General features: G+C 37.6%; 2 protein-coding genes across 7 annotated transcripts in view; one reads left to right on the plus strand and one right to left on the minus strand.

The window, feature by feature from the left end:
- LOC139959986 (uncharacterized) overlaps positions 1 to 18914 on the minus strand; it is a 46115-nt gene extending 27201 nt beyond the window's left edge. Inside the window, exons 1-4 of one of the 4 annotated variants that reach the window (XM_071957955.1) lie at positions 15088 to 15293; positions 13669 to 13764; positions 12742 to 12826; positions 11971 to 12091 (exon numbers count right to left, since the gene is read on the minus strand). In XM_071957955.1, coding sequence (XP_071814056.1) covers positions 11971 to 12091; positions 12742 to 12819 — 199 coding nt within the window. In that variant the 5' untranslated portion in view covers positions 12820 to 12826; positions 13669 to 13764; positions 15088 to 15293. Of the gene's footprint in view, positions 1 to 11970; positions 12092 to 12741; positions 12827 to 13668; positions 13765 to 15087; positions 15303 to 15932; positions 16031 to 18140 lie in introns of those variants that run through there. The other 3 variants (XM_071957956.1, XM_071957959.1, XM_071957968.1) reach the window with 3 other exon arrangements.
- Positions 752 to 23311, plus strand: LOC139959981 (melatonin receptor type 1B-A-like). Of its 3 annotated transcripts, XM_071957946.1 has the most exons (4): positions 752 to 2370; positions 19184 to 19280; positions 20185 to 20927; positions 21631 to 23311. In XM_071957946.1, exons 3-4 carry the CDS (start codon positions 20194 to 20196, stop codon positions 21980 to 21982), a joined length of 1086 nt encoding a protein of 361 aa, XP_071814047.1. In that variant the 5' UTR covers positions 752 to 2370; positions 19184 to 19280; positions 20185 to 20193; the 3' UTR covers positions 21983 to 23311. The 3 variants fall into 3 exon arrangements, with proteins under 3 accessions (XP_071814047.1, XP_071814046.1, XP_071814048.1); XM_071957945.1 differs by lacking the exon at positions 19184 to 19280 and having other exon boundaries at positions 754 to 2370; positions 21631 to 23285; XM_071957947.1 differs by lacking the exons at positions 752 to 2370; positions 19184 to 19280 and adding an exon at positions 10379 to 10572 and having other exon boundaries at positions 21631 to 23310.
- Positions 23312 to 23764: the final 453 nt, after the last annotated feature.

A 23764-nucleotide genomic window follows, 5' to 3' on the forward strand; every position in this document is an offset into this window, starting at 1 on the left:
ACGTGAGTATTGTGGCTTTTCGTTTAAATTATTGGTGCCCCTCCATAAATTGTTGGTGCCCCTTCAACTCGGGGGACCTGCTGCCCGGGGTGTCAAAAATTTCTGTAAAACCGTCTCCCATATAATATTTCGGTCTAATCAAAATTAGCATGGTGAACATTACAGACGGCTGGGCTTTGTGCCCTATGTATCTAATTAAGGGCCTAACGTAAGGTAGTACCACATTTGGTAACATGCCAGGATTTTTTTTTTTTTAAAGTAAGAATAACTGTCTAAGCAGTGGCTAAATATCCGTGAGTTGTAATTCATTTCAATATAGTATATTCTTCTCCGCAAAATGGAAGCTAATTTGGGTGCATCAAGTGTTTCTCTTTGTGAAAATGAAAGATATTTTGACGATAAGATCAGGATTCGTCGAAACCTCGTTACTATAACGTAGGCACCCTCAGCGCGAGTCGTTGTTTGGGTGTTTCAAGATGGCGTGAATGACCTTCAAATAGCTGCAAAGAGTAGTTGTTGTCAACAGATGCGATATGGCTTCTATGCATTAATTTCTGTGGTAGAGTCACTGAGCGTTAACTGCTGAGAGTTCGAGCAACCACAATAACATTAACAAAGGAGTTAACGGGGTGTGTTAAATATTAAGTTAAACATTTATGGTCGACACAGGTGCGGAAGATATGTATATGTATGTGGAAGCAGTTTTAATCATTTATAAACTATCGGGCAGCGGGGCGCGAATTTTTTTTCCCAAACAGGTTCTCAATTGTGTATAAATAGTCGCTCATGATTGGTCGGAAAAGTTACGTCATAACAATAAACCTTCACTTCTAGGTTATCAAAATGTCTGCATCCATTCGTTGCAACGAAGATATACCCGTTCAAAATTACCCGCAGCTTTTCGTAAATATATGTAGATGTGTTTGGAATTGGTTTAGACATATTGAGCACACTAGTATTGTATGATCTACTTTGATCGAAGATTTCTGTGAAGGCATTTATCGATAACATCGCACAGTGGAAGTTTCGTACAGGGGTACATAACACATGCGATATAGGCATATATGTATTATAACTGTGTACACAGTGCAGTGACGGAAATACATCATACTGTAGCATGGTGGGCTCATAATTGACGCACTTAAGGATTTGATCAACGATTTCTATCAAGGAAAAATCAAAATCACTCAACTGTATGTGTTTTTCATATGTGTGGTTCCTCAGAAATGTAATGATCTCAATATATTTATTGTTCTGTGCATATGCAACGTACAGTTGAGCAGAACTTGACAACAAAATGTCTGCCGTGTCAAGTTCTTTCATACCCCTAAATTGACACATTCGTTGATAAGCTAACTGTAATGAAGGCTTTACCGCTTTAGTATACATCCTTTGACTTTAGATGCTGTTTGCTATACTTTGAGCCTCTAAGCTTAGACAGATCAGGTCCCAGAGAGTAGTGTTGTCCATGATATTGAGGAAATGTTGGTTATTTTTAGGGTGCGAAATTTCCAAATGCCCAAAAAACGTACAAAACCAGGGGGAAGGGTGTTAAAAGCTTAAAAATTCCACAATTTGGTCATCAAATAGCTGAAATGGATTCAAACTCATGAAATATGTAATTCTGCTTGATTGCAAAAAGTTTAGGTGGCCTGCTGTATCGTTGCTAGTAATAATTGAAGGTGCGTCAATTACGGGGGTGCGTCAATTATGAAGCCTCGACTATACACTAAACTGTTTTGCGTATATTCATTCACGGCTGAACTCGCGTCGTGAAGTTGATTTTGGGGTAGGCCTACCCATTCCACGAAACGAATTCCGATTTCAATAGAACGGCTGACGAATCTTGGATGACGTAAACACGAAACCGATAGAATGTAGCGTATATATCATAAGTAAGGTCAACATGTTATCCAAGCATTAAAAGTAAAAGTTAGGGCGTTTGCAGGGAAACCGCGTAACAAGACTTTATTAAGTGTCAGTGTGTAACTCAGTGTATGTCTTCGAACTATCAAGCGTTTGATGCTGACGTCACGAGCAATCTCATTGGCTGAAAACTCCGTAATTGAGAACCTGTTTGGGAAAAAAAACCTTCGCCAGCGGGGCAGGTGAACAGAACAACAAGACCCTGGAATATCAAGACCCTGCAGGGAAGACAGTGAATGTCAGTAGATGATAATTTGGCATTTGGTATATGCAAATACATAATGCCTTATCTAATCCATAACCGCTATGTGTAGAGAACTCTTTGTCAAGGAAAATAACGCAGAAAAGGGTGAAGGAACAAGAAGCGAAACCAAAAAGAAAGGAGCAGCCGTTATGATGGGGTTACGATTTGGTTTCACGATTTTATGATAATCTCCATTATTGGTAAGTGATCGCCGATAAACCTACATTATATCAATAAACATATGAATAAAAAGCCTTAGCAGACGTTTCTGTGTGCTCTAGTATTTTTTTTTTTTAAATTTATTTATTCATTTATTAGGATAGTTTTGAATTAGGTTTGGTTGTAGGCCTATCTACTATATTCAATGCTAATCAATACTGAAATCCCATACCAATATAACTCACTAATTATCATTAGCTTCTCTTTTGTAAACCGAGTTACCTTTGGTTACAGAATGATAGGAGGGCGTGCCTTATCTTATCCAGAGTGTATAACAGTTGATTATAATTATCAACTATTAATCTGTCATGTACCAATGTATTTTGGCGACAACACGGTGAGTTATAGGCTACTGTCATATAGCATGGAGTGAGCTCCATGCATATCATAGTAAGGGGTTTTATGCTTCAGCCCCCATAGGGTTACGACACACGGTACCCGCGGCCTCATCTTGTTTTCCAAGGGTTATACACGTCAAAATTTACAGAGAGATTTTGTTTGTTTGTATATGTGCTATTAAGGTATCGTATAAGGTATTAACCACCACTGTACGTGTATCTCTTATCCGGTATAGGCCTCAAAAATTATATGCTAGATAGCGCTATTCGGAAGCCATGCTATCATATATAGCCTAGTGGTATGTATAGCCTAGTGTATAGCCTAGTGGTTAACGCCGGCGTCTCCCAGTCATGAGATCCCCGGTTCGATTCCCCGCCGACAGCAATGTGTGTCGTCTGGCAAGGGTGTTGTTCAATAACAACTTCCCGACATGGACGTTGAATAGATGTGTGCCGAGAGATTGGCTTCGGTCAGCTTGCGAGTCTACAAGCCTCTATGGCTTCTTTCGCGAGTTCCTGCTTGCGGGAAGATCACATATACATACATACATACATACATACATACACACATACACACATACATACATACACACATACATACATACATACATACATACATACATACATACATACATACATACATACATACATACATACATACATACACACATACATACATACATACATATAGGCCTATACAAGGAAATACGACTTTGGTGTAACATATATGTGCAAACTAATACAATGTGGCATAGCTTAGTATGTTTTTTTCCAACAAATGTCGGATTATCTTTCATGCATATTTTGAGAATCAGCCATCTTATAGTTATATTTCATTCCTAGCGGAAGTAATCAATGTGAATGTGAGATGGCGTACGTGGGTGTGCGCGCGCGTGTGTGTGTTTGATACTCGTATAATGCTCTAACTTCAGAAGGATAACTGGGATACATTTCATGTTTGGTGTATACGTTCTCCTTAGGAAGAACTGGTTTGAATTGTTGTTGGTATGGGACAAAGGGCATTTGAGGTCAGCACGGGTCAAAGTCTGAAAACATTGTTCACACAATATCTCAAGCAAGGGCGGCGGAACCGGGGGGCACAGGGGGCACGTGCCCCCCCCCTCTTTTCCTCAGGTTAAAAATGTGCCCTTTTTCTACATAGAAATTGAGGTGTCTCAAGTTAGCAAGAGGCCAGGCAACCAGAATGAACACTCGGGAAGGGCCGTTTCCGGCCATCTGAGGGGTTTGTAAAACCAAAATTTCTTGTACTCTCCGCGCCAACAGATGGTGGCGCTCCGCTCAGATAGTCGTGCATACAACTTTGCAAATCCTGGCTACGCCCCTGACTTTTTAATGAGTTTCTGTGGGTCAAACTCAAAGCTATTTCGAATGGAAAAAATTTGTTAAGATATTATCAAGAAAATAAACTCTAATTCGGAAGATTCCTACATTAGCAACTTGCATGATTTCACCTCATTTTGTCTCAAAAGAAAACTCGTTCCTTGTTTCCCAATTTGCACATTGGATATTGCAGTGCTAGTATGCATATTTTCCTTCAGGGTGGGGGGGGGGGTGGGCGTTGATGGAGTGATGTGTATACGCAATTTAACGCAAATAAGAGAATACAATAAGAGTTATAAAGGGTACTAAATATAAGGCTGCATCAGTCCGATCGAATTTCTGCAAAGTGCCCTTTGATGTCGGTGCCCCCCCCCCCAGATCAAAAGTGCTTCCGCCGCCCTTGCTTTTACTGATTTCAAATTCCCCGCTTTCTAGTAAGCCTAGGCTGTGACGTAATTAACTATACTGAATACGTTATTGTTACTAACCAACTGGAGTTGCCAACCAGTGAACTGCAAAGTGTCAGACAGTAAACTTTATGGCCGTGGCTATTCTTACAACTAGTCGTAACAATTATTTATAAACTATTCTTATGACAAAGGCGAATTCAAGCACAGTAAAGTAAATAAAGCAACTGCGCATGTAGTAGGGGTAACCCTAACACTAACCCTAACCGAAAATTATTACTCGTCATAAAAATAGCAACTGCGCATGCGTAATCGGAAATTATTCTTACGAACAGTCGTAAGAATAGCCACTTTGAAACTTTATCATTGTGATGTGACCGGAAATTCCACTTGCTTATCTGGAAATTATATTTATAGTAAGTAAGCAGTATACTTTTCTGTTTCGTACATATATTGCGGTGGGTATTTGTGCGTTTCATCGCTTTACGTGCATGATATAGGCCTTGAGTATACTTCTTCCAATATCACTTGACGGCATATTGAGAGAAATCGGCAGAGCAAAAAACGGACTGTTAAAATCTATCTCGACTACACACAGAACACAATGTCAATGTGTAAAATAATGTTATGTAAATCATGGGTTGTAAAAAAATACATGGCATTTTGTAAATATTACACAACATTTAGTCAAAGTATACGTATGCATACGATAGAGGATTGCCGAAAATTATAGTAAATTCCACTTAGTCATTTTTACATGATTACAAGTAACTTTCGCCAAAGCGTTAATCAACGGATGCATAGTTAGATAATACAACCTAACTTGTACAAGTTTGTAAAGTAAAGTCATTTATCGTTACTAAATATACTAGTAATCCACCGTCATACACGCGCATGCCACATACAGTTCGCGACCACACGAGCTACAATGGCATGAAAAATCACGTTAAAGGACTGGGGCCTGGAAGAGTTGATTGAAAAATTCGAAGGTAAGTTTAGTTATTCTATAAGTGAACGTGACAATACTGAGAAATGCTTCTAGCTCACGACTAAATTAAATAGAAGACTGCTTTTGATTCGCTTGCGTTACGTAGACCTAACGTTAAATTTATACATTAAGTTATATAATAGGCTAACTGCTGTTTGTCATAGTCAACTCATACTTGTCAGAGAATCACGGACGAACGGAGGATTTATACTGTTACTTAGTGTATTCTATTCGTAAGTTTAGTTACGCCTAATCCTATAACTTAGTGTATCCTTCTAGTCCTTTTTACAGAGTAGGGCTTATACTTAGGCTATACTAGGCAGTACACTGTAAAAGTTTTAATATGGCCTTTAGCATTGGCCTATCGTAACGCTGATACCATTTTTTTTTTAGAGTAAACATATTCATGTAATGCAATTTATAATTACTGGTTTGCCATTTTAGCAGGTAGCAAGTATGCCAAAGCTGATGTGGATTGTTGATACTGATAGACCTAACTAAAGCTCTATAATCTGGTAGTGATCTAGCCCTTATCATAGCAGTGTATGCAATTGCAGACAGTTGGAGTGAGCATTTTTAAAGCATTGTATCTTCCCAATACTTCATCCTGCATACTTTGTTTAAGTACCAAAATGAAGCCCAGAGAACGATCTTACCAATGATGTATAATTTTTTTTTTTTTTTTGGGGGGGGGGTTATATTGAACATCTTTCCAAACAGGGGGGGGTTATATTGAACACCTTTCCAAACAATTCATTTTGAAGTTTGTTTACGTTTAAAATTTTTGGAAATTTGACCTTCGACCTATTCATTTTTCTAAAATCAACTGAAATTTAGATCAGCCCCAGCATCCTCATTAATCTTCAGAAGAAGCTGAATACATTACAAAGATACCTTGAAAAGCATAGGTCTATTTAGTGTGGCAGAAATTATGACCGAAATTTCCCCAACATTCCTGAAATATTTGTCAAAATCCAACAAATTACCGGCAAAAGTACTGAGTATATATACATACTTTACAGACACAGACTACTCTCTCCTAAAAGAAAAACAACTCATATCTCTGCCATTTTTCAACCAATTTCACCCACAATTGGTATCAGAAGAAAAGGAAATTTGATAGACAATCACAAAATAATATAAAACAAGATGACAACCCAATTCCTTGACTTTTAGTTAATTGCTCATAGACAGAAGAGATGCCATTTTGGATTTTTGCATATTTGCATATTTTTTGCATATTTGCATACAGAATGAGCTCAAATTGAATAAAAGTCATGTGACATGAAATCCTGAACTTCTCACCTGTCCATTGATATATAGGTTCCTGTACAAAATATTCTAAATTATTGTAATATTCTAAATTACATTAAAAGAGACACCCCCCCCCCCCCAGACTGCATTATCATCTCATAAGTTTACAAGGAGTTAAAAATTCTGAATGTTTAACCACTTTGAAAATCAAAGCAAGCCAATTATATGTAAAGGTGAGTGCCACCATGCCTACCTGTACTTTAGGGCTAACTTTAACGCTGTGGCTGTATGCAGTTGGCACACTAGATGTCTCGTTTTTTCTTTGATTGCTTAAATAATTCGTTTAGTTGGTATAACACTACTGTCTGTGGATATCAAGGAAACTTAGGTACATATAATAAATTCAACAATAACCATATGTAAAAACAGGGTGATGCTTTATTTTAAACTTTTTTTTCAGATGGCAACAATGCTGCAATCCGTTTGTTACCATTTGTTTCCTGAGAGACGCAAAGGGGCTAACTATCTGTAAATGAATCATTTGCAGCTTCCGTAGACTTTCATTGTGTAAGTTTGCATGTCCTTGTGCCCACCACATTTGTTATTATGTCAGTTTGTGTTTGGAATACAATGCAAAAATTTGATGCAGATATTTTATCTTAATGAATGAAGAATATTTATCAACTGCTCAATTCCTAGTAGAGAGTAAATTTCTCACAGGTACTGACTTTTAAGATGAATGTATGTAATCCTCGGGAGATATGATATGGTTGAAGAAAGTTGTTTTCCATCCCTCCAACACTTCGGCTTTCTTTGTTTTTTTGTTTTTGCCAAAGGCTCGAATAATCTATGCAATGGTGATGTCCTGTGTGTGAGATGTCTGCTTGTATACCTGATATCTCAAGAATCCTAGATTAATTTGAGTTGATACATGGCAGAATGGTGTTCCCTGTTGTTTTCAGTGAAGATATCTTGTATAGGAATTAGAGGGGCAGAGGGGGGGGGGGGGGGGCTTAATGTGAAAAAATTAAAAAGGCAATTTCCAAGTAGCTATACATGACATTTACTTAATATTTGGTGTGGAGCGTTGGTCCATCATCGCTATGTTTTCACTGCCATTTTGGGCTTGCTAATTAAATATTGATGATGGGCGGGGCCAAATGAGAATTATACTGAAATTAGCATGTAAACACAAAATCTATTTATGTTTGAGTTGATAGTAGGTATAATTATAACCATTAACCCAAGGATGGTCCCTGTTGTTTTTGGTGCAGATATCATGCATAGTAATCAGTGGACAGGGTTTAATGTACCACAGGTCATTTCGTTATTATGACAGACATTACAAAATAGAACAGCTTGAGAGTATCTCTGTTGAAGGTCCTTGCTGGATAATTAATTTTTCTCTCCACTTGAATCACTGAACGTTTATTATTTTCGGATGCAGATGTCACGTTTTTGTGAGTGATACATGCCAATAAATGCCTATGAACCATTTAGGTTTTTACACAGCCTTATTATGATTGGAATGTATTTATCTTTTTTGTTTTGTTACTTAGGAAAGCACCAAATTGCAGCCATATGTGTTACTTCTCGGAGAAAGCAAAATACATCCTCAGCAGTTATATGTGATTATCGATAGACATGCCCTACCTCAGAGGACAATTATGAAGGCCATTGATGTGTGCTTCAAATCATTATATGTGTTTAATCTGGAATACCAAAAGGCATGTCTTGGTGCATCATGGGAATATTTCCAAAAAGTTGTTTATAAGTTGCCTGGACTGGCAGTGTGAAGTGCAACCAGATTCGAGATTTTCGTGCTGACCGTGCCACCAACAAAGACAAGGTAATTGCAGTGTAGCAGTCGTCATAGTCAGCATTCCACATGTTTTCACATCTCAAAGTTCACTTTGATGTATATTTTCCAATTTGTGTTAAAAAGATTATATTCTTTCATTTCGCCACTACTTGCTGTGATTGGTTTGCGTGATAATTCAAATTGAACTAATAATGAACAAATCACTGTGTATCTAAAGTTGTTGCTTGTTTTAAATTAACTTAAAGAAGAGTTGTTTCTTTGTCATTACATTTTCTGACCCATCACATCGGATGACTTGAGGGATTGTTGTTATTGTAAGAGTGTTTAGATTCGTTGTGCTTAATACTTAGCAGTACAATAATAAATCCAATCATTGTGATAATTGTGTGTTAACATTGTGAATGTAAAATTTATTACACAAACAGTAACATGAAATTGATATACTGTCATAGCATTCAGTGTCACAAGAATGCTAATGGTCAGTTTAATGCAAATATGTTTCATGTCACAAAGTTCACTATTGTTCCATTTTCTTTCAAGAAGCCTATATCGGTTCATTTCATTCTTCATTCTTTATTTGGTACTGGTTGATTGTTGACTCTTAATTGAAATAAAACTATTATCTCTGCAGCAGATTATGACAATACTGCTTATATATGGGTGACTACAGGAAAAGTTTTATCTTTGTCATTTTCGTCATGGCCGACAGTTGATTTTGATTTAAGTTTAGCTTTAAAATGATATTTACTATAAACGTTGCAAGAGGTGGGGTATTTATGTGAAAAGTGAAGGCAAAATAATTTCAGTGTTAACTGGCTACCACCAAATATTCAAGAACCTTCCTTTTACTTGAGGATGTATAAGTATTGATCCGTTGTGCTTAATAGTAATACATCATAATCCTGTCAAAGAGCTGATAGTAAGTTTAATTTGTTGGAACAGTACTACAGTGCTCAATTATATACCAGCATCTTTAAGTTGCAAAGCTCACATGACATATAAGATTATGTTTTTTGGGGGGAATGTTCATGGGTTGATGTTTTGTAATTGAACCTAAAGTAACTAGGAACAGATCATGTTAGATTATGTTAATTTTGGTGAGCTTTCAAATATCTTACATGTCGAGGAAGTTGGTTGAAAATTCGACCAAATGTTTTTTGTACATGCATCTCAGACACTAAAAAAATAAATCATTTAAATTTCACAAGCATGCACCTTTAAGAGATAGTACCTCTTGTTCATGTTTTTGTTATTACCTTTTGTTTATGTTTTTGTTATTTTAGTTTTTTCTATTATAGGTAAAAGTGGGATTTACATTGCTGAAAGATTTCAACCGTTTGAAAGTATGCTATCAATGTGGTTACGACCGCCTATTCAAACTGTCATCCATAACTGGACACAAAAGTTAAAATATCATGGCTGTAGTTCACTATTCATGCATGATTGTAGATGTACGGGATACCCTCTTCAGTGTTGAAATAAAAGGTTGAATTCATCAAATGCTCTGAATTATTTAATGTTATGGTAATGCCAGTACGGAGTTGTTTGAATACAGTTAACTGTTTATGTGCGATGATTTTACGTTGCCCTGCAGTGGTGTACGGAGTAGTATGTACTAGTACAGCACATAAGACAATGGCAAAGCACAGGGGGTATGTAAACAGCTGATATGACCTTTATACGCCTGCGCAGTGTATTAAAGGAACATACCGGAGGTTTAGCATATTTTAACGGTGAATAGCTTGAAACTGGATCAGCAGTGTATAATATCAAATTAACCTTGTTCTGGTGGACATTATTGTGCAATTCAGCCTACCTACCTATCTACCTATTTAGGTAGATACTGAAGAAGTGACGGATATGAAGTCATGCTGTCGAGGAAGGAAACACTTCTTTTACAATTTTATTTATTCTTATTCTCATTTCATTATCTGACAATAACATGGATGGGGAAATGTACTACATCTCAAACCTGCCCATAATCAGAAAGCAAAGCCAGAATATTAAAGTGGAGGGTGGAGTGGAGGCAACAAGTAAGTGTATGTGTTTACTAATTTGAATACATGTGCTGAAAGTTTCTCCATTTTGATGATAATACTAGAGTTTCTGTTAATGGAAAAAAAAAAGGTGCCCAATACCTTTGCACTTGTGTAGCCAGTCAGTCAATTTCATAGCAAGATTCGCTCGGGTTAATGGAGCAACAGAGTTTGGAGTGGGTTAAGTGGTACTGGATATGTGTTTTGGTGGGGTTACAGACAAAATCTAAGAGATAGGGAATCTAGGTCCCACCCTTGGCTGCATCCAAAACAGCAAAATACTAAGTAACCTGGTGTTTAATTACAAATAAATAACAGGTCTTTAATTGAGATGGAGAACAACACACAATAGTTGCAATGTCTCTAAATATTCCACCAAGACCCCCCCCCCCCCTTTCCCATCCTCCCTGACCTATTATCTCCTAGTCTCTTTACGTGTAGGGTTCCAGTAAGATCTGACTTGACCGGACGTTAATATTGTTACACCCATTTCAAGATTTTCCTCTAAATATATTTACATTTATATCTCTGGGATTATGGGAAAAAATTATCACTGCACAGAACAAAGCCTTATTTGTCAAAGCAAACGTGACACAATGCACATAAAATTTAACTTAACCCCCCCCCCCCCCCAACAAAAAAAAGTAATAATGCACAGTTGCATATGGCAAAACTAATGGCAGGTATAATATTGTTGCCAATACACTAGTAACTGCACAGCTACTTTCAGGATGGGTAAAAAGAGCAATTTGCTTTTTGTGAATACTTATTCAGTTTTAGGAAAAAGGGAGCAGGCTTGTAATCCTTACAATATTCACCAAATGTTCTTTACACTAAATCTGAGGACGAAGGAAATAAACTTGATGTATTCTTTAACGTTCGGAAAATTCCACTCTCCTCAACTCTGTTGTAGTCCATCGCCTTCGGTAAGACTGAATATTACTAAGTGATATTTCATCACGGTTAGGGATACTTCTTTCCGTGGGTGGGGTGAGGTTGGCGGGACATAAAATTTAACAACTGCACTCATTCAATACAAAAACTTGGTATAAATTCCATATACAGGTAAGGTAGGTCGCTTGCAAAATACCATAAATAGAACATTTTAACCGCATTGAAACATCCCTGATTTATGCTTGAAATTCCTGCTAAACGTGCTCGGGTTTATTCAGCAGTGAAGTAAATCTTGTACGCAAGACAGACTCATTGGTTAGTTTTTAAATTCGTTCCAACTTTCTTCGCACATGACCATATCTGTGACCTGCTCGCAAACAATAGTCCTACAACCCATTGTCTCCAGCATACTGCTACCAATAATTTTATACATTGCGAGCATCATATCCATCTTGTACTCTCAACGTACCAAACCCAAATGGAAGAAACGTGAAAATGTACCTGGCTCTTCCTCCTTCTGTACGGCTTTATGAGATTGAACGACCCTTTGACCTAGCATCTTGATCTCTGCTACCAGTCTCTTCACGGAATCCTCTGATTTTATTACGCTGTCCTTCAACGTCTAAGCAGAAAGATGGATTAATAATCAATCACGCAAAGATGGATTAATAATCAATCACGCAAAGATGGATTAATAATCAATCACGCAAAGATGGATTAGTAATCAATCACGCAAAGATGCATTAATAATCATCATTGCTTACAGATTTCTCTTTTGTTATACACCCCACAGGGGAAATGAATTCCACCCCACCAAGATGGGGAATATTTTCACTTTCATTAAATGATGTGTTAACGTTTTCCCCATAAGGTCGGTTCATACCACCGTCTCTTATGCTATTGTCGCGTTACAGGAGCAGACGTCACTTACTCTCTTCATTGGGATCTGGGTAGGGGTTGAAATTTAAGCCCCAATGAATGAGCTGGAGCTTGGGGATTAAACACCAAATTTTTCATCACCAACATCAGTGGGTAGTTTCACTCAGCATTCTATTAAACACGAAAGGTAGTGTAAGCAATGAAACTTGAAATTTTCAACAGGTTACATGATGTTGCATGTAAGTCGAAATTGAACCTTGCATCTAATGATATTAAACACCAACAATGTTAGGAAAGCCCTTGAACAAAGCAATTAAACTTACATTTAACTAATGAAACTATACTAAAATTGACAGTTGAATGATCCATTAATTAATAGTTTTGTCATCTCACCTTCATTCTGTCATGGATTGCTTCATTAGTCACCTTAATTCCTTGCATACCTTGAAGGTAGCCATCTTTATCAATCATATCTTTCCTGTTGAGAAAAAAAAAACGAATGAAACTTGCCTAATAAACTCCCTTGTTATGGGATCTTAGCATCTATTACGATTAAAACATAAGACAAGATGGCAATCCATGGCATCTCATCTCTTCTATGATGGAATGGATCTACAATGAACTTTGACCTTGACCCTTAACAACTGCATAAGTTCTAATTTAAAATTTGTCCCATCATAATCTACATACTTTGTGGTTTAATGACTTATTCCAACATACTGACAAGCAGAAAGTGGCTACAGTTTCTGGATATTTGACCTTTCACCTATGACATTTATACCAATCACCCAAAATCACGTTTAAAGTACATGGTCAGGCACCTACCCACCAAGTTTGAACCTGATCGGACTTACAGTCTAGGAGAAGTTCATGACACACTTCTTTGCACAATTTAGACCAATTTTAACTTTAACTCAATTGATCTGTTAACTATATACAAGACTAAACAGCTAAATCTGTCTTGTTTTAAACCTTGTCTCTTCATTCTCTACATATATTGTGGTTTAATGCCTTTGTCCAACAAGTTGGCATGCAGAAAATGGCTAAAAACCAATTTTTAGATTTCTTGACCTTCGACCTCTTTGACGTCATCAATCACGCAGGCATGAGTTAACATGGTCAGGCACCCACCCACCAAGCTTGAACTTGACAGGACTTCAGGTCTAGGAGGAGTTAGTGACATACTTAATTTTGCTCACTCACTCACAAACACCCACATACACACCCACACGCACACACACACAAACACACACGCCATCACCATCGCATAGATTCCTTCGGCCTTCGGCAAGGAATCAATAAATTGTTAAAATATCCTACCTGTAGTGAAGGATTTGTGTAATCTCTTCAATTGGTTTTCCCAAGACTCTGTATCAGATTCTATATCACTTTCACAGTCCTCCTCATATGGATCAACTGGAACAAACAAAATTATAAATGCTGTGAATGATATCTGTTGCAGAATTAGGCATGAACCCAAGAGGTAATTGAATTGCCACTGGTAGTAGTTTTACTGAAGTGTAATCTTTTTTAGCAAATAGGTATTGAAAAATCCCAATCTGCTCTTCTCTAGCTATGGTGGTTAGCACAATATAGCTATCTCTAGTTGATCTTAGCATCATACGACCAATTCTTCAGCATCAATTTAAGATACAGTACGGTACTTTACTGAGTATTTGCTAGTGTGACTACAACTATGACTTGAGCAGAAGGTTAAGAAACAGGTCTATGCAGTCACTCTTGTGTGTATGGATGTATATATGTGTATAGGTGAGTGACATGCATGTGATGCCACTTGTAAACATAACAACTTGATACTTAAGGCAAACTTCAGTTGAGCTCATACTAGGTAGGTAGAACACCTTTTTGTGAGTACATGGTCCCTATTGCTTTTGGTTGAGGTCAAAGTTCATCTGAGGTAAAAAACTGTTAACCTTTTAATCATCGTAATTTGAGATAAACTTCAATTAAATTCATGCTTGTTATTTAGATTATTCATAGTGAGTACATGGTCCCTATTGTTTTTCTCAAATGCCAACAGATGTCAAACACTGACAACCTTGTAAACACCTTATCTTGACAAGACACACTTCAATTGAGCTCATACTTAGTATGTGTAGTCTTTCGAGTGTTTATATGACCCTTATTGTTTTATGTGGAGGTTAACAGAGGTCAAACACAAAAACCTTGTAAACAATATATATCTTAATGAGGTAAAATTCAGTTGAGCTTATACAGTACTTGGTGGGTAGGTTACCCATAGTGAGAAGGTTGGTAGGTTTTCTCTTCTGTGCCAGATGGCTCATAAGGTTGGTGCTTAAACCTGGTCTCCATGATGCAAGTGATATTAGAGTGAAACACTCCTCTAATCCGTCAATCCATTGCTAACTAACACCTAGCCGAAGCTAGCGCCCATTTTAGAGATGGGTGGACTGAAGCAAATGGAGTAAAAAGTCTTGCACAAGGATTCAACGTATTGACCATGCCACGTGTGGGACTCAGACTCACAACCTGTGTGTTGCGAGTCGAATGCACAAGGCACTAAGCCACCATACCTCATGGTGAGTGAATTATTTCTGTTACTTTTTTCGGCAGTCAAAGGTCATGTGCGGTCAACAGAGGTCCAGTAATGTGTGGGACTGTGTGCGGCATTAACGCAAAAGTTGACCTTTTTCAGAGTGGACTTTGTTTGGGGACCCCTGCATATGTCCCTGGCTTAAGGATAATAATTTTCCTTACCAGACAACAATGCATTTTGCCTTGTTGGACAAACTCTCTTTGGGGTTGATCTGGAAGAACATGCTTGGTCAAGATCATATTCAAGAACATCATATTCACTACAAATATTGTATTCTCATAATTAATTTACAACAGTGTGATTTCTTCTGACTAGTAGCCGTAATGGTAGACTTACATGGACTGTACTGTATGTTATTCAGTCCATGTACAATATTCAGCCCATAGCCATGTACTGTTGGACACCTCACTAAAGTATGTCATGCAACACATGTGTTGTTCAGAATGATTTAGTACTTAAGCACACTTTTTTAACTACCCTTTATTTTTTGCAGTGGCATAGTGAGGGAGCAAGGGAACCTTCCCCAAGGCACAGGGTATAGGGCCCCCTGCCCCTGGGTGCTGATAGTGCTCACTATGCCCCTGATCGTACTTGGAGTTTTTGCATGCAAGACATAATCAAAAAAAATATATATTCCATACTACTTAGCTCACAGTGTCCAATGGGCATATGAGTGGAGGGAAGGGGGGGGGGGCTACTAAGTAGGATAGACCTGCATTGGAAACACGTGTAACTAGGTTATATCAAAGTTCAAACACAAGCGTTAAAATGCCTCAGAACTCAATTTTTTTTTTTATAGGTAGATATTATAAGTACTTGCCCAATGTTAAATGAATGGTGGTTATGACATTCAGCACACAGCCAAGTACAGTAACACCAAGTTTGTCACCGGACCTGTATTGTGGTACACTTCAATCCAAACATCACAAAAGACATTTTTTGTATATATGTACGCAGTTGTCAAACTCATTATCAATCACTACATGAAATATCAAACCTTTCTTACCTGTCAAGGTTGTGTGTGTTGTTTCAGTGGATGACTACTGTCACAGGAGCTTGTTTCAGATTCTGTAACATTTTCACAACCTTCCTCATCTGGTGGAGCTGAAAGATATGTACAAAAGATCATGAAGAATTTGTAGCTACAGAGTAAACAGTTCATAAGTATTAAAGAATGAAACAGATCCAACAGTAAGCTAATGGGGCCTTACTTTACTAAGTCTTTAGTGTGAGCTAGGCGTTTTGTACTAGTCACTGACCATAACTGTGTGTTATGGTTAATCAAAGGTGGAGGATATTTAACCGATCGTCAGCCAAATCAGCAGTATTTGTAGCAATTTGCTTCTGTACCTGTAATATATATTGTCATATTTTCGGAGAGTATTTTTAACTCATAGAGACAGATATTTTGACTATTTATTTCTTCAATGTAGTTTACATTTTAGACTGTTGAACAGTGGCTTTATAAATTGAACAGATCATTAATTGTTTTGTTTAAGTGTATTTTCAATTAAATAAAATACTGTTTTTTTTTGCAAGCTTTGGGCGCTGTTATAAGACCTCCTAATCAAAGGTTTATTCTATACTAATTAGGTTATATTAATTGTTGCTGTTGGATTAACAAAATCCTTTTGTGTCAATGATTTGTGTTTCAAGAGTTTTAAGTTTTGTTCTACTTGAACCTTTTATATATTTACAAGTTTATTAAATAATTACTACATGTAATAATTTATGTTTTATGGTGTTGCTTCATCTTTCTTATTTGTGTCGATGGCCACCAATACTAATGAATGGGTGATCGTGATCGGGTAAATAAGTGAGGTTCCTTATCTGACCGACAATCGAGTAAATACGCACAACGTTTACTAAAACCTCAACAACACATTCACTGCTGTTTGCACGATTCTTACCCACTTTTACTAGTTTGTGCATTAAGTTTTTCAAGTACTTAATTGTGCGTAGCACATCTTCATCATGGACAATATCTTGTGATCATAGTTTAAAAATGAATTCAGTGATAAAAGACAAAAAATTTGCCAAAATTTAACACACACAATATGGCAGGGCGGACTTCTAAGTTACCATGCTGTTACTATGACATTTGTACCCAACCCGCTGTATCAGCTGTATCACATTGACATAAACATGATGCAGCTCAGATTTGCGACCCTTATAACGTCTCAGACCAAGATAAAATAGAAAAAAATCAAAGGCAGCACATTTTGTAACTTGTGATTTCCGTAGGCAATCCAGCATCACTGAGATCTTAAAGACTTTGAAGTGGAAACACCTCATAGAAAGACGGAAAAGGGCCAGACTCATGCTTTTTTATCAAATTATAAATGGCCTAGTTGCAGTCCCAAACGAGACTAATCCCTTCTTGAAGCCAGGGAGATGTCTCCGCTATACTCAAATTCCTTGCTTTTCAGTATAATTTCTATCCTAGGACTATAAAAGTCTGGAATACGCAATCCTTGGCCGATAAGGAGAGCCATAGTCTTGAGGTGTTTAAAACTAGATTGCCCACGCATTGTTTGTTAGTGTTACTAGCACTGCTGCCCTGCGTAATAACATCCTTGTTGTAATACTCGAGAGGGGTTTTAATAAGGGGTTAATCAACGGTCTAGCGTGCGTTACTCACATGATTAATGCACTCCGGGTGTTAATGCTATCGCTGGATGCACTCGGGCTCCGCCCTCGTGCATCGCTTGACGTTAGACCGTTGAATAACCCCGTTCATTCATACACTACCATTTGTGTGGGGGGAAAATCATAAAACAAAACATTTTTGGTTACATATAACCAAAGATTTATTAAAGTGATGCCCCGTAATTTTACCGTGCGTTACTCACAGGATTAACCACGGTCAGCTGACCTGAATGGACCAATAGGATTTAGGAATCTTTACTAAGTATGAATGAACAAGTACTTAACAGAAACAGAAATACACTGTAGATTGGTGTGTGCTCTCCGGCAAAAATCTGGTGACTGCAGAAAAGTGACTTCAGCCCGCGCTGCCCCATAGACGTTAACTCGAATTAGGCAAGTGTGATGTAATTCACATATATACCTTAGGCCTAGCCTAATCGTGCATCGTTTCATTGTACATCACCATGGACTCCAGTGTGGAGGTTTGCGAAAAGTATGGACACTTCGAAGTTCGGACACTTAAGCATTAAAACACCCCAAAACTAAATCTTCTGGTATAAATCACCTGGAAGTATACTTGATATGGTGGGAGAAGTGAGTTATAATACGATACACGGCCAAACTTTCTTTCCTGCAAACTGTTTACACGTTGTATACCAAAAGATTCGTTATTGTGGAACTGGTAATTCTTTGCTACAGTATTGCGAAGTTCGGAACACTGATGTTCGAACACCCGGCCCACAGTGTGGCACCGGTGATAAAATTGGTGGCGCAGTTGCTCTTTCAGTAATTATAAAAGACTTCATAGATCTCCGACATTTTATTGACAAATATGTAAGTACTTACTTGCACCATGGAGGTAAAAACAGATAGCACACGGGTATGGCAAGCTATAGCGTTGCATAAGTGATTGTCACAGAACTTGTGTATTATATCTTGTTATGTCTAAACTTCTTTAAGGTATAGAAAGAGTCGTGTTCTTGTTCATTTCTTCAGAATGAAGTAATCAAGGAGATATACCTGTATAAACATTGACAATTAAATTTGGTTTGTGCGGTGCATGTGATTTTTCGCCTTGAATACAACAGATATTAATATGGTAAAATTATGCCAGTTTTATTTAAAAGCAAGTTTGCTATCAATATCAATCATCGATGTCATAACCTCATAAATGTATTTGGAAGCAAACTTCGATTAGAAATTCACTTCAAACGGAAGAGAAATCTGCTTCTGAACCAAGTGATTTTATTATAAACATCGACACTGAATGTGAGAACCTTGAATTTTGAATAAGAAGAAGAAGAAATATCATATATCTACTCTACCGTATACTCATCATCAGACCCGGTAATCGTGATTTAACCTATATCATGTGGGTGGGTGGTGGGGTGGGGTGGGATGGGGGTGGGCATACTCATTTTCTGATTTCTTTTGTACACATGCTAGTGAATCAGACAGGGGGGCTGAATCATAGGGGTCAGGGCCCCTGTGCTATGCTATGGTATACAGGCATCTCTATAGGCTAACTATAGCTAACTGTTATATACAAATCTTAGTGACCTTTTCTCTTTTACTTACGTAATGCTCTTTCGATCGACGTTGATCCAGCACCCCTTCTTAATCGAAGAAGTGTCCGCCCCCTTCTTGCGTTCCCAAAAGTGAACAATATTGGCACCGTATCAATACAACTTGAGGTTATCTATCGGTGAGGATCATATCTGCTTTACTATATCATTTCTGTTTTCGTCACTATGCTTCGTACTTCCTTAACCTGAATAAGTTTGTGTTTTTACTTGTATATTTAACATGAAACAATATGAAGGCGCAGCGAGACACAGCTCGTTTCATCTTTGGTAAATGTATACTAAATAGAAGTCTATACGTAGAAGTTATTTGACCGTGTTGACATAGCTAGGCTACTCGGCGTGACGTGAAGGTCGTATGACATTTAAACTAGTAGTTGTACTTTATTGCATAGTATTGTGCTGTGTTTCCATTTAAAGCGTTGTATTGTACTTAAATTTACGTCTACCTTTTGTGTCACTTAATGAGGAACTTAACTTGAGATTTTTCCCAAAACAGTATATAGACTTTTATTATATGTAGTACGTTTCATAACAACATATTCAGAACTTCACGTCAGATCATTCCGTGACCACCTTTGTAAGTGTTGGCCTACAGAAAAGATCCAGTTATTCATTACCCGTTAAATCGATAAGCCACACTTTCAAGTGTTTCATACTTTTCAAAAGTGTCTGGATTTATTCATCGCCATCGACTTTTCATACTTTCGGATACATACTGTACTACGCAGAGGTATACATGGAACAACGTTATTCAAATTCCTGAATCGGAATCCATCATCATTTGGACTCAGATAATGGTCGCATTATTCATTTTTACGTACAGTTTTCTCCGTCATTGCTGGATAACTATATTTCTATTCAAATAATTCTTAGGCCTATTTTCAATGAGTTTTATGGCCAACTTTTTTTATTTAACAACGAAGTTTGACTTCTCTTCGCAGTGTTTTATGTTTACTTGTGTGTTGGGATTTCCAACATTTACTATTAACCCTATCATATAATTTCGACTTTTTTTTACGGCAGTTCAACCTGATGAATAGGATGGATAGCTACCATAGCATGAACGAAAGTAACTACATTACACCAAACACTAACGCTAGGATCACAGTCGTAGCGAATGGTGTGTTCTTTTTCGTTGGAATCATCGGTAACGGTCTGGTTATTCTAGCAGTTATATCTTCCAAAAAGCTTCAGACGTCAACCAATGCATTCATCGTAAGCCTTGCTGTGACTGATGTCTTAACAAGCTTGACACATCCGATATATATTGTTGTGAAGTGTATCAACTTTTATACGCCCCGATTGGAAACTGTTTGTCAGATTGTAACGCCTATCGCTAATACTTCAGTTTGTTGCAGCTTTCTAACATTAGCGGTCATCGCCATTAACCGTTACACGCTCATTGCAAGCCCACATAGAATATATCCAGCGCTATTTCGTGCAAAGATGAATATATTGTGGATAACGCTGTTGTGGGTCATATCAGCTTCTGTGGTGATTTTACCGCCTTACGTATTTGACTTCGGTAAATTTGGTTTCGGTCGAGATGAACACAATTGCATCTCCGTTCCTGAACATCCCTCGACAAAGCTGTATGCTCTTCTGGTGGTTGCAGTGTTCTATCCTCTCCCACTCATCACCATTGTCGTTTGTTACGTGGGTATCTTTATCCGCCTCTTTGCTCACAATCGACGACTAAACGCAAATAGATGTCATCTGCGGACTCAAAGAACATCTCCTGGAAGATTCAACACAACGAATGACAGGTAATTAAAAATATCAGAATCATGATAGATTGATCGAACGATCCATCGACAAACCGATGGATCAATCGACCACAACCATGACAAACCGATCGAAAACTGATCGATTGGCAAATATCAGGTGATTGACTGACCGATTGCTCGAACTATCGAACGAAAGAAGCATTGTCGACCGACTGCCAACCAGGCGCTTAGCCAAGGGGCGCCCCTTCCTCTTGAGCATATTTTTTTATGATATCGCTAGTAATTTCAAAATAGAAAATGCTAATAGATGCAACTTACAAGGCCTGGGAAGTGTCATTTCCAGCGATATGGGAGGCATTTTCGGCCAAAATTTTCTTGCACGCTTCGCGCCAACTAATGGTGGCGCTTAGATAGTTTGCCTACAGGCTTCGCCCCTCCCTTGGTAAATTCTTTGCTACGCGCCTGCTACCAACTGCCTGACAAACCTTATGGACCGACGTTCTCTCCACACCTATTGTACAATAGGAAGATAAATCAATATATGATTGTATCGTTGTACTAATTGGAAAAATATCCAGGAGAAAAGTCGATAAGTTAAAACTTATAGGTCGTCCTAAATCTCAAAGTCTTAGTCGGTCCCATAATCAGTATTCAGATGGTAAGCACCAGTGAAAGCTGATTTAAAGTGTTTCGCTTCAAGCAGTTAATTACTTTCTGATTTATTTCCTTTTTTATATTTTAGCTTTGACATTGAAACAAGGAATGGCAAGAAGACGCATGCGCAGTCGTTCATCACGCCCGTACAGATTCAAGTCACAAAGAATATGTTTATCATATTCATTGCTCTCGTGGTTTGTTTTACACCGTACACCGTGTGTTCGATATTACAGGAATGTGCAATTGAGGTATACACACGAACTATCGCCTCTGCGAACGGCATCATCAATCCGATCATATACGGTTTTAACCATCCTGTGTTTCGTGAAGTGTTTACCGCCCTCATAAAACGCAAAGATGTCCCTCAGCCCTCTTTCATCTGGAGAAGTATAAAGAAGAAACGAGTGATGGAACAAACCGGAAATTCTTCGTTGTAGTCTGGTTATAATGTCTACGGTAGTGGATGTCAAAGGTCGTGCATTTTGTGTGCAGGTTGCCAAATTCTCTTGGTAACATACTCACCGACCAAATGGAAAATCATAATGTTACAATTGCATGAGTAATTATGAATTCAGAAGTCAAACTCAGAATGTTTGCAAATGAAAGTAAAATGATAACAGGATGGAGAAAGTAATAACAAAAGTAAACAAATAACGTTATATTTAAGGGAAATAATCATTTATACCTACGTATGTATTGTTGGTAATTTGTATGAACCATATCAGTGATGAATTCTTTTGTATGACAGACAGTCATTATAGTAAATACACACATATATATTATATTTCATATTTTGTCTGAGTTTGTTCATCATATGCTCCATACGGTATAAATACAGACATATTTTTCGTAATGGACTAAAATTTGCATAACTCGGTAATTACAAACAACAACAATGGTAACATTGAACTCCTAGTATGAAGTGTATGGTTCAATAATGTTTTTAATATGCTTGACTTAACTTTGTAGAAGGAAAATGGTCTAAAAATTCGGTACACATGTTTATCGATAGCAGGTTACTCACTGCTTAACAGGGCAAGAAAAGCGAAAAACCTGAAACATAACATGGGAGTAGGGCCACTAAATGAGTTTGCGGAATGGTTTTTCCTATATATATTATATTCATTAATTGGTATATAGACACTTGAATTTTCGTCCTATCTTTCATTGATGCAAACAGGTGATTAGAAACCATCATTGGCTTATTTCATTGTTGTTTGTTTGTTTTCTTCTTGAAATCTCCCCCAATAATAATAATAATAGTAAATAATAATAATAATATTAATAACAACAATAATTTTGTGCTAACCCGAACATGATATACAGTCGACACGTAGCCTACACCTAAGAAGTATTTTCTTAAGTATTGCAACGACAAACAATTTTGTGATATCCAAAGTATACTTTTATATACAGAAAGATACAGACTTTCAGTGTGGGATATTATTACTTCTAAACTACATTAATGAAAGATAGAGACATACCTTTTGGTATTATTTTATATTAACTCTAGAATACCATTGTATAAAAGTGACTGCCACAGAACTTGTGTATACTACCGTATTGTGTCTAAACTTCCTTAATGTACATGAACTTTGTGTAACATAATCATACTCGTAAGAAACTCTTTAATACTTTCTCTGTGATTCTACACAGACTCTGTAAAACCCGATTGTCAATATACACGATTAAGACACACATCGATCCTCTCTGAGTCTCTCTTCCATCATATGTATATATTCTTACCAGACATCCAACTTTTACACGGTGGCAGCGGTTCAAAGGTTACAACACCAGGAACACGCCGAACGTAAACGCTGTCCTGGCTTCATCGACATACGCCAGGAAACAACGATTTTAGAGACGGTATCTCCGTAAGTACCACCGGAACGAAAGGCCTAGCGCTATCACTCAGTACACATAGGCCACAACGACACTATTGTGTATACAATACAACGGGCTACGGCGATTCTCTAGCGGGTGCCATAACTATTGCCTCTCACAAGTTTGTTTTCGTGCTCATCATTAGTGTGGCGCTATTCCAGAACTATTTAAGCATCCATCACAGAGAATTCCTAACACAAATCAACCATGGCAGATAGTGTACCGAAAATGGATTGGAATTCATCGAACCAGGGAGAATTCTTTCAAGCTGTTCAAACAACGACTTGAGCTCTATTTCCAAATAAAAAAGATAACCGGAGCCGACCAAGTTCCCA

Source organism: Apostichopus japonicus, chromosome 19, assembly GCF_037975245.1.
Source record: "Apostichopus japonicus isolate 1M-3 chromosome 19, ASM3797524v1, whole genome shotgun sequence".
Taxonomy (NCBI): Eukaryota; Metazoa; Echinodermata; class Holothuroidea; order Aspidochirotida; family Stichopodidae; genus Apostichopus; species Apostichopus japonicus.

Excerpts from the sequence above, each read along its gene's own strand:
- LOC139959981 (XM_071957946.1), top strand. The coding sequence starts at position 20,194 with ATGAATAGGATGGATAGCTACCATAGCATGAACGAAAGTAACTACATT. Across the intron at positions 20,928-21,630 it reads TTCAACACAACGAATGACAG|CTTTGACATTGAAACAAGGA; the intron begins GTAATTAAAAAT and ends TTTATATTTTAG.